A 12,210-nucleotide genomic window follows, 5' to 3' on the forward strand; every position below is an offset into this window, starting at 1 on the left:
GTCCTTAATGTGTTGTACTATGTGAATTAACAGTATAACTAGTACTCAAACAATACTTTATACTTTGTGTGTCTGTGTGGGTACAAATTGTTGAAATCTTTACTTAGTATATACTAAGTTGATCTTCTGTATATAAAGATAATTGAAAATGAATCTTGATGAAGAATGGGATGGGAGAGGGAATGGGAGATGGGATGGTTGCAGGTGGGAGGGAGGTTATGGGGGGAGAAAGCTGCTATAATCCAAAAGTTGTACTTTGGAAATTTATATTTATTAAATAAAAGTTTAAAAAAATTTCATTTTCCTTTCTTAGAAAATATGGGCTCAAATTAAAAAAAAAAAAATCAGAGTCATTTCTCTGTGACCAAGGAAGCTAAAACTGGAGAGCAAGCAGATGTAATGGGAAAAAAAAGAGGAGAAAACAAGAAAGAGATGAAGACAAGAACAAGTAGGGAAATGAAGTTAGGAAGAAAAAGCAAAGAAAAAGGAATCCAGTCCCTTTCATAAGGAAAGGAGCAGCTGGCTAGGCGTCTGCTGCTGCTCTCACTTGCATGTCCTGCTCCTCTTTGTCCAGTGAATTCACACGCTCTTGAAGTATGTTCTCCTGCTTTTCAAAATTCTTGAGGAGAAGCATCTCTTGAAATAACGTGAGATGGTGCAGGTCAGATAATTTCATCTGGGTGTCCAGTTTCAGCTTGTGGTGTCTCAGGAGACGGAGTTCTGCATCAAAAGTGATAATCAGCTCTTTGATCTGAGGTGGAAAAATGATTTGAGAATATGTTAAAAGAATAGGTACTGTACTTTACAGATATGATCTCTTTGTAGGTAATATTTGTTGTTGCTTTTTTTAAGATTTTATTTATTTGAAAGACAGAGTTACAGAGAGAGGTAGAGACAGAGAGAGAGGTCTTCCATCCACTCGTTCACTCCACAGATAGCCACAATGACCAGAGCTGCGCCGATCCAAAGTCATGAGCCAGGAGCTTCCTCCAGGTCTTTCATGTGGGTGCAGGGGCCCAGGGACCTGGGCCATCTTCTACTGCTTTCCCAGGACACAGCAGAGAGCCAGATCAGAAAAGGAGCAGCTTGGTCTCGAACCGGTGCCCTTATGGGATGCCGGCGCTTCAGCCCAGGGCTTTAACTCGCTGTGCCACAGCGTCGGCTCGATGTGGACAACAGTTATCTCTACCTTGCCTTCCCCAGTTATGTATTTTTACCATGATTTCAGTAAGATGCCAAGTAACTGAAGAAAGGATTTGTCCTTCATTCTTAGCCAGCTTTCCAAAACGAAAGTTTTACTTTTAAAAAAAAGATTTATTTATTTTGAAAGTCAGAGTTACCAAGACAGAGGGGTGGGGGGGGGGGGGGAGAGAATATCTTTCATCTGCTGGTTCACTCCCCAAATGGTCCCAACAGGAAAAGCTGGGCCAGGCCAAAGCTAGGAGCCAGGAACTCCATCTGGGTTTCCCACGTGGGTGGCAGAGGCCCATCTTCTGCCGCTTTTCCCAGGTCACTAGCAGGGAACTGGATTGGAGGTGGAACACACCAGCACCCATATGGGATGCCGGTGGTGGCTTTACCCACTCTGCCACAATGCTGGTCCCCAGATAAAAGTTCAGAACTCCAGTGGCCTGGGAAGAGCACGGTGCTTTTTCAGAAGGTCAGTGACGGAGAGGAAGCCAAGCCGTTTGTGAGTGGTGAGCTGGTCAGAATTTAGGAAAGGTCAAATAGAGAAATTTACATAATAAACAAGAAACTCAATCTAGTTCTTCCCTTTCCCTCTTCTCTTTTAGCTTTGTATGGGAACAGCTTCGCCTCTTACCCTGTTGGACAAATACTGTTGCATGTACAGGTGTTTAATCTCATCCCTCTTCATAATCTCCAGCTCCACATCAGTTGGCTCTGCTTTTTCAAATTCTGTTAACTTTGGAATATCCAGAGAGTATGCGGATGCTCTTGATGATCTGGCTATAGAATCTCGTGATGTCAAATCCCCATTCTTTCCAGAGGAGGGTTTGAGGAATCCTCCACCTGAGCTTCCAGACTCTATCTGTTCCACTTGGGATGAATTTTCATCCCGACTTTTCATACGCTGCCGCTTAAACCTTAGGAGAGTTTCCTCATCATAGTGAAATCTCCTTTCTGGAACTTCTTCTGGGTAGATCTGAGGCACCTGGGGAATGGGGATGTGCTTGGATATGTCAAGAGATAACTGAATGTTCTTCAATTCCTGCACCAGGCACTGTATTTCGTCTATAACTGCCACTTTAAGGTCTCGAATGGAGAGGATGCACTTGTTCATGTGCATTTTCTTGCTGTGGGCCTGAAAAAATTAAGAGCAAGGAAGCAAAATGACAATGCTGTCACAAAGGATAGTCTGAAACGTCACTGGTTCTCATCCCTTGGCTGGAAAGCTGAGCAGAAATTTAAGATAGACATTTATCTGATCAGCCTTGTTCACCACTGTTACCCTCTGCTCCAACTTTTAGGCTTTTTCCCCATTGTAGCCTCTCTAAGATGGGAGGCCAGAATGTGATCTCTGGTATCCCTTTGTTTTCCATGATTAGTTCTCTTCAGCTGGCTTATAGGGGTAAAGTGCCTTGTCCTCCTTCACCATTGCATGGAAGTCAACCTGAAGCTTTGTGCTTAGCTGGATATGCTCCCACAGGGAGGTGGAAGCCATTGTCTTCCCCTGCTAGAACTTCTAATTCCTTTGGCTTAGACTCCCCCAGGCTGCCCACCAGGGTAGACTCTGTTCATTCTGCATTTTGGCCACACAATTACTGTTACTCCTTGTGTAGGCAAGGTCATGATCCTGAATTTCAGTATCAGGTCACACCAAGAGATTCCAGGATCCATCCTTGGTTAATTTTCCATTAACCTAAACCAAGTGCACCACTGCCTCTAGACACAGCAAGGGGCTATTCATACCCATTGCTCCCACATAACCAGCTGTCTCTCTGGCCTGTTTCCCAAATGCCCTTACCAGAGCCTAAGAGCACATGCAACCCTACCTTCTAGTTGGTAGTTGGGTCTGAAGGCCACTGGGAGTTACTTAGCATAAATACACAATTTTTAAAAAAATACAAGATCAAAAGGCACTTCTTCAAGAAGTCATATTCAGCTATCTATGTGGTTACTATCTATGAAACAAAAACACTGTAGCAAGATAGTAAGATATTTTACATACTTGGAAAATAAACCTTTAAAGCATTAAAGTTTAAACTCAAAAGCCAGAATTTTAAGGGCTATAATGCCTATCTCTTTGAAGAGACTTCTTTACATATCAACTTTTTCTTTCTGGTTTTCTAAATATCACACAAACCTAACACTGATTGAGGGCAGGAGGACATATTAATACAGTTTTTTTCCTAAATGTTTAATACTTTTCAATGACTTTGAACTTGACCATGACTATAATGGTCACTTATTGATTCTGCCATTACATTACCCTTAAGAGGCAGATTAGACATAACTTAGTTCATAGTAATATCCTTTTTACAGATGAGATAACTGAGACACAAGGAGACACACAAGACTTAGCAGAAGTCACAAGGCTACTAAGCAGCAGAGATGGGAACAAAGCTCTGCTCTTCTGACTTCAGAATAATGTGTTCTACATTATTTGATGTTACAATTTAAATAAAGTAGATTTCAGCATAATTCAACTAAATTCATTCAAGACATCATGCCTATCCACCGTCTTTGGTAAGGTTATGAAACTTTAGGTTGAATGACTAATAAATTGTGGTCGCATGAAACCTAGAATCTGAGATATAAATAGTAAGCAATAGCCAGCAACTTTAATAGTTAGCAACTTTAAGTAGATGGATTTAACACAATAAAAAAATTGTAGTCCTAAGGGCACTTCTCTATGATGAAGAATGAAACATGATGGACAAAGAATTACTTTAGATGAACAACTAGCAAAAGAAGCCAAAGATCACTAATAAAATGTCCAAAATGTCCATTTCTTATCAGGAAAGTATAGTTAAAAGCCTGTACCATAGGATGTAAAATATCTTTGGTAATATAGAAAAAGATATTTCTTTCTCAGGAAACTTTATTTACACTTTTCAGAAAAGCATAAAATATTCAAATGTACTATACTGTATCTGTCATATGATTGGCACCCTCTCCAGTGTGATGGCTTGAACTGTGCAACCTGCACAGCTCTATGAGGTGGTCAAGTATCAGATCCTCCTAAATGGTAGCTCCAATGCCTTTGAAGCTTGTAAATGTGAACAGTCAGGTGTCAGGCTTAAATGGTGATTAGGAATTAGTATAACAGGAGGAAGAAACTTTAAGAAAATGAGAACTGGGCCATCAAAGAAGGAGGTACCTTTCTCTGAAGGGAGGAGAGAACTTCCACTTTGACTATGACCCTATCGGAATAAGATCAAAGTCAGCGAACTCTAAAGGCTTCCATAGCCTTGGCAACTCATGAGTAGAGCCTAGGGAGATTACTGACGCCATGAACAGGAGTGTCAAATTGTTAAGTCAGCAACAGAAGTCACTGTGTACTTACATCCCATGTGGTATCTGTCCTTAATGTGTTGTCTAATGTGCAGTGATGCTATAACTAGTACTGAAACAGTATTTTTACACTTTGTGTTTCTGCGTGGGTACAAACTGATGAGATCTTTACTAATGATATACTGAATCGATCTTCTGTATATAAAGATAATTGGAAATGAAAAAAAAAAAGAAAACCTGGTGTTAAATTGGAAATGGCATAGAAAATTAATTAATTTAAAAAAAACCAATATTATGTAGGATCTCTGTCTTTAATGTGCTGTACACTCTTATTTAATACTATAACTAGTACTCCAACAGAATTTTTTTTTTCTCTTTGTGGTGCTATATGGGGCAAACTGTTGAAATCTTTACTTAATATATACTAAACTGATCTTCTGTATATAAAGAGAATTGAAAATGAATCATGATGTGATTGGAAGGGGAGAGGGAGTGGGAAAAGGGGGGGGGGGTTGTGGGTGGGAGGGAAGTTTTGGGAGGGGGAAGCCATTGTAACCCATAAGCTGTACTTTGGAAATTTATATTCATTAAATAAAAGTTAAAAAAAAAAAAAAAAGAAAATGAGAACTGGAAACCACGATGACAGGAAACAGTTTGAAAGAATGCAGAGGAAGGAATATCTACTAGTTGGCTAAAATTAAGTTGCCTACAAAATGTTGAAAATCCGCAAAGAAACACTAAACAATGGCCTTTTCCCAGAAATCCTTGGTGACCCCGGCAGTCAAAAAATAAATCCAATGAGAATTTGTTAGACTTTCAGAGGTAAAAGATCCACAAAATGCCAGTTTCACCCATGAAACTGGTAAGGAGCCATATAATTAGTGTGAAGGCTGGTTTTGCCATAGAATGTGACAAATCTTAAGAAAATCTCTCGTCTCCCTGGGTCTCAGTCTCCTCTCTTGTAGAAAGGGCATTCTTGATGATCATCAAAGTCTGTTTCAGTACTGAATTTCTGTGGTACGAAATGTTAGTAGTACTAAAATTTATAGGAATTTAAAAACAATTTAACCCCCCACCCCCACCCCAGGGTCCTTTCTTGTCATGAAATCTGTAGGGAAGTACCAGCGAGTCCAGGTGTCCCAGTTCCTCCTCCTTCTTGGCAGCATTTATTCTCATATGCTCGGGTATCTTATAGTCGGGGGCTGTCTTCAGATTGAAATCTCCCATATACACTTGGGCTTCTTTGATGGCTTGGACGTCCTTGGGATCCTCATAGTCATCATCAGGCTTACTCTTGTATCTATCATAGAAACAGACAACCCGGATACCAATAGAGCAACACACGCTAATTTATCTAGTTTCAATAAGTACAGTTTCAAATTCAGTCCTGAATCAAAAGTACAACTCTGAGTGTCTGACGCCACTTTTGTCTTGGGCACAAGCATTTTAAAAAGCTAATGAGTATTTCTAAAGCTTCCCAACTAAATTAATATATAATTAAACAAATAACAATCAATTAGCAGATTATATTGAGATCAACTGAATCACTGTTAGGCTTTCAGTCACTTCTAAGTAATTCACATTAAAATTCTCTTAATATCTCTTAATAGAAATTAAACCCTAAAATTGAATGTTTTTTAAAATCACTAAAAAGTCCACTAGACTTATTTTTGTTACATAGCAGTTTTTAGAAAACTTTCAAAAAAGCCACCTAGCTCAAGATGATAGCATGAACATATATATTTGCCTCCCCTCTCTTTCCAAATTCCATGTAGATGACAAAAAAGAGGTACAAATATGAAAAGTAATAAATTACCTAGAGAGCTGAGAAGGGGATAGGAACTCATAAGAAAACCAGTAATACTGAAACACTTCGGGAAGACAGAAAGAAGACAAAATCATATTAATGAATAAAGCGGAACAGAGAAAACCACATGCCAGAATACCCACAGGAGAAGGCTACTGAAAGTCACAGACTTAAATATGAAATGAAAAACACAAAACTTTTAAAAGATTTTATTTATTTGAGAGGTAGAATTACAGACAGAGGGAGAGAGAGAGAGAGAGAGAGGTCTTCCATCTGCTGATTCACCCCCCAGATGGCTGCAACGACCAGAGCTGTTGATCCAAAGCCAGGAGCCAGGAGCTCCTTCCAGGTCTCCATGTATGTGCAGGGGTCCAAGCACTTGGGCCATCTTCCACTGCTTTCCTAGGCCATTAGCAGAGAGCTGGATCAGAAAAGGAGTAGCCAGGACATGAGCCGGTCCCCATATGGGAAGTTGGTGTCATAGTCAGAGGCTTAGCCTATTACACCACAATGCCGGCCCCAAAACCTTTTTAAAAATATAAGGAAATCTTTAGACTCTAGGGGTAGGCAGAGTTCTTAGATTTGATAACAAAATGAAAATTCATTTTAAAAAATGACTACGTGGACATTAACAAATTTCAAAACTTTTGTTCTATGAAAACTCCCGTTAAGGTATGAAAAGAAAAGCTAGATTGGGAGAAACTATTTTTAAACTACATATCTGATACAAGACTAGTATAAGAATATAAAGAAAGCTCTCAAATCTCAACAATAAAAAGGAAACAATTCCATTTAAACAGGAGTAAAAGACATGAAGAGACATGTCACTGAAATATACAAGTGGCATTTAATAAGCAAATTAAAAGATATGCTTGTTAAATGAAACTACCTTATCTCACTTTTTTTTTTTAAAGTTAACTTGAGATGGTTAGAAATAAAGGTGAGAGCCAAACCTACAAGATGTTAGAAGAACATACAAAGACTATGATTATGATGTTGGAATAGATAACAGTTTATTTTTATTTTTAGGTTTATTTATTTATTTATTTGAAAGGCAAAGCATCAGAGATGGGGATCACACACACAGAGAGAAAATATTCCATTTATGGCTTCACTCCCCAAACAGCTGCAACAGTCAGGGCTGAGTTGGGCCAGCTGAAGCCGGGAGCCAGGAACTCCATCTGGGTCTCCCACACAGTTGGCAGGGGCCATTCACTGCCTTCCCAGATGCATTAATATGAAACTGGATGGAAAGCAGAGTAACTAGGACTCAAACAAGCACCCTACTATGGGATGCCGGCATTGCAAGAGGAGGCTTAATCCACTGCACCACAACACCCACCACAATACTAGCCCGGAGAAGAGTTCTTTAATCCTTAAAAACCACTCTGACTATATTAGTAAAATGGTAAACTCTTAAGGATCATAGAAGTTCCTACTAAAAGTATCACTATCTTAAAAGAACCAGCTGACTTGTCTTTAAGATCTCCAGCTTTGTTTCAACTTCTTTCACTTTCAGTTTAATTTTTTTTTTTTTGACAGAGTTAGACAATGAGAGAGAGACAGAGAGAAAGGTCTTCCTTTTTCCGTTGGTTCAGCCCCCAAGTGGCTGCTACGTAACAATGTTAATAAATATCAATAGTTTTAAAGATAAAATTTGAGGCTTACATTCTAAAGAGATATGGATTTAGGTTAAAAAAAAAAAACTCACAGTTCCTCCCATTCTTTTTTTCGTTGCTGTATCTTATGTTGGGCCCTCTCAGCTTTTAATATAAGTTTCCTTGTTTTCTCTATTTGATTTTCTATCATAATTTCACTTAGAGTTCTAGGCCGAAATTTCTTCTCTTTTTCCATTATTGCTTCTTCTATTATGCTAACACTTTCATCTGTACAGAAAGTCAATATTTTTTTCAGTTTTTTTTTTAGACAAACACAAACTCTCAAATAGCGTTTTTAATCTGCCACATTAAAAAAACCCTGAAAGGGTGGCATGTACCAATGCCATCTCACTAGTCCAAGTGATCAATTTTAGTTCACAAATGATCACACTGATAGGTCTAAGAGTCAAAGGGATCACACAAACAAGACTAGTTTCTGCTAACATTAACTGATAGAATCAAAAAGGGAGAGAAAGATCCATCATGGGAAGCGGGATACACAGCAGACTCATAGAATGGCAGATGTCCTAAACAGCACTCTGGCCTCAGAATCAGCCCTTAAGGCATTTGGATCCGGCTCAAGAGCCCATGAGAGTATTGTAGGCATGGAAAGCCAAGACACTGTGGCAAAACAAAAAAAGAAGAAGAAGAAGACAACCTAAATGAAAGATCTCTGCGAGTGAGATCTCAGTGGAAAGAACAGGGCCATCAAAGAAGGAGGTACCTTTCTCTGAAGGGAGGAGAGAACTTCCACTTTGACTATGACCCTGTCGGAATAAGATCGAAGTCGGCGAACTCAAAAGGCCTCCATAGCCTTGGAAACTCATGACTAGAGCCTAGGGAGATTACTGACGCCATAAACAAGAGTGTCAAATTGTTAAATCAACAACAGGAGTCACTGTGTACTTACGTCCCATGTGGGATCTGTCCTTAAATTAGGGTCCAATGTGAAGTAATGCTATAACTAGTACTGAAACAGTATTTTACACTTTGTGTTTCTGTGTGGGTGCAAACTGATGACATCTTTACTTAATATATACTAAATCAATCTTCTGTATATAAAGGTAATTTAAAATGGATCTTGATATGAATGGAATGGGAGAGGGAGTGGGAGATGGGAGGGGTGCGAGGGGGAGGGAAATTGTGGTGGGGGGGAAGCCATTGTAATCCATAAACTGTACATTGGAAATTTATTTTTACTAAATAAAAATTTTTAAAAAACCTGAGAATATACAGAATTTTAAAATCAAACTATTTATTGAGAAATTACTATGTAGTTCAACCAATTCAACTTATGATGGTGTAACTTCCTGACAAATCTATTATCAGTTGAAAATTTTTACCTAAAAATGCATTTAATAAATTAACTTACAGAACATTATAGCTTAGCCAAGTCTACCTTGAATATGTTGGGAACACTTACATTAGGCTACAGCTGGACAAAGTCATCTAACACAAATCCTATTTTGTAATAAATTTTTTAATGTCTCATGTAGTTTATTAAATACTGTCCTGAAAGTAAAACACATAATGGTTGTATGAATGGTACACCTTCACAACATTGTGAAGCCAAAACATCATAGGAGAACCAGCATAAATTGGGAACCATCTGTACTGTGGAATGCCAAAATGAAGAGAGCCAAGATACAATGTTTGATTTTAAGGACCTTACTAAAAAGTTGGCAAGAAAAGACATGTATATTAAACAACTTGAGAACAAGATAAGTAATGATGGGAAACTGAGAAGGAGCATGTGATATGATGGTGGGGCTGGGAAGAAGCGAGTCCTATTTGACACATAATTTGAGATGGCCTATGCCAAGTTAAGTAGTCTGTAGCTAATTTAAAAACAGGACAGAAGCAATCAAATCTATGATTTAAAAATTATGTGCTCTGTCAGTTAACAAGGAAATCCACTGGGAAATTATTCTATCCATGTTCAAGTTATATAACAACAGACTTGAAATACAGATGGTACAAACAACTAATAAGTAGATAACTATGTAGTTGTAAGTCATCGTTTCACAATTCAAATATACAATATGGAAAAGGAAGAGCTCCACGTGGCCCAGGTGTTCAAGGGGAAGCCTTGTAACCAAAGTGTAATTTGAGACAGATACCCACAAAAACTGGAAGAAGTCAGAGAGGAGTATAGCGGCCACTCCAGCAGGAGCCTGGATGTAAAAGTATCAGAAATAATTAAGAAGCAGAAAGATGAACAATAGGTTAAGTATAGAGCTAGAACAGTGTAAGAAGGCACTACTGGAAATAGAACAGGAATAAAAACTGGAAAAGTTAAAATGCCAAAATAGAAGTTTCAGAATTTATTCGAGAGGCAGATGGGAGACATTAAAAATTTCTCAGTGAAGAGGATGCGCCAGCATTAACGTCAGTACTGGGCAACAGCCTGTATCTGGCCAGACTAGAGCAGCCTTGATCTCTTCTTGACTGGGCTCTCCAAAACAGTCCAGAATTCCTGTTCTCCTCCTCCTCATCTGTAGTCACCTTGGGAGCAGTTGCAACCAACAGGTTTCAGGGATTTGAGACACCGTTTTCACACCTGTCTTCTCAGCTCATCCTTCTGTGTAAAGCATATATTCTCAGAAAAGGGTTACATGCAGGTCTAGCCCCCACATTCAGCAATCTGGAAAGAAACGCTGCCTAGAAACAAGCATCTGGGGCAATTCTAGAGTATAGTCGGATGCAGGAAGTAAGACAACAGCAGCACCCAGTAGCCTCGCCCATTCTCAGTCACATGACCAGGGTGGGTTTTCTTTAGCAACATACATCAATGAAGACGGCATGGAGCAGTTACTCTCAGCCACACTACACAACCCTATCTCTCCAAAGGAGATCATGATGGAAGGAAGGGGAAGAAGTTGAACTCTAGCCACCAAAGAAAGTTCAAAGGTTCTTCCTACAAAAAGACAATTCAGCTTTAAAATCTTAATAAATAAGGATTTAGCAGCCTTCTTGTCATTTAAACTACCTGTATCTCTCCGGCTATCCTTTTTTCCAAGTCCCTCTTTTTCAAACCTCTCAAATTTGCTTTGTCTTCTCTCTGCCTGACTTGGTCGCTTCAATTTGGAGTACTTGGAAGGCTTCACCAGCCTGTAGGAAGATATCTTGTGGTCACTTTGGATGGCATGAACGACAACAACATCACCTTCCAATGCATCATGAAATCTGGAAAAAATAAAACAAGTATTTTCAATAGTCACCTTTTTGATCACTCTATAGTGATATAATACCATAATATTGTGATAGGCTCAAAATTTAACCAGACATACACCAGCAGCATGTAATGACAGTTGGATTGGTTTTGATTAAAAGTCAAATAGAGGTTATTCCTAATAAAAATACTAATACCATGGGGCTGGTGCCGTGGCGCAGTGGGTTAATCCTCTGCCTGTGGTGCTGGCATCCCATATGGGTGCCGGTTCTAGTCCTGGCTGATCCTCTTCTGATCCAGCTCTCTCCTATGGCCTGAGAAAGCAGTGGAAGATGGCCCAAGTCCTTGGGCCCCTGCACCCACGTGGGACACCAGGAAAAAGTGCCTGACTCCTGGCTTCAGATTGGCGCAGCTCTGGCTGTTGTGGCCATCTGGGGAGTGAACCAGCGAAAGGAAGACTTTTCTCTCTGTCTCTCCCTCTCACTGTCTGTAACTCTAACTCTCAAATAAAAGAAATAAGATCTTAAAAAATTTAAAAAAATACTAATATCACTATTTTGATAATATGTGAAAAAAATGTTTGCGGTTAACTGTAGTTCAGTGGCAAGCAGGTCATATCAAAGTTAGAAAATGTAATTCACCTCCTGAGCTATTAGATATGATAGATCATATATAATAGATCTATCTTGTGTATGATTATATAAACACATCAATTTTATAAACAAGCACATCGGCATTTATATGTGAGCGTTTCCTAAATTGAAAAGTAGAAAATGATTTTTAACATTTATTTTTCAGAGATTAAAGAATGTTCACCTCATTTAAGGCATTTAAAATATATTTTATTTTTTTAATTACTTGGTGTGTGTATTTATATGTGTGTGTAATCAATTCAATTAATTGGTAAAAGGTAACTACAGGGAACAGACCTTGGGCAGTGGACTAACACAGAACTAAAACATTCCTACTTTTTACTTCTCAGCTCTCCATTTTTAAGGGTATTTCATGGAAGCCCTAAACTATAGAATTTCCCTACTGGACTATATAAAAATCATTAAGCATGGGAATTCATACTACTCACTGGTTCACATTTCACA

The 12,210-nt window shown here is 38.9% G+C and overlaps 1 protein-coding gene across 1 annotated transcript in view; it reads right to left on the reverse strand.

Moving 5' to 3' along the window:
- The window catches only part of CFAP44 (cilia and flagella associated protein 44), a 116,369-nt gene that overhangs the window by 33,977 nt on the left and 70,182 nt on the right, over positions 1–12,210 (reverse strand). The window contains exons 23-27 of the mRNA XM_062176743.1: positions 10,931–11,127; positions 7,995–8,169; positions 5,599–5,776; positions 1,823–2,323; positions 548–751 (exon numbers count right to left, since the gene is read on the reverse strand). Coding sequence (XP_062032727.1) covers positions 548–751; positions 1,823–2,323; positions 5,599–5,776; positions 7,995–8,169; positions 10,931–11,127 — 1,255 coding nt within the window. The remainder of the gene's footprint in view (positions 1–547; positions 752–1,822; positions 2,324–5,598; positions 5,777–7,994; positions 8,170–10,930; positions 11,128–12,210) is intronic.

This window comes from Lepus europaeus, chromosome 2 (assembly GCF_033115175.1).
Source record: "Lepus europaeus isolate LE1 chromosome 2, mLepTim1.pri, whole genome shotgun sequence".
Classification (NCBI taxonomy): domain Eukaryota; kingdom Metazoa; phylum Chordata; class Mammalia; order Lagomorpha; family Leporidae; genus Lepus; species Lepus europaeus.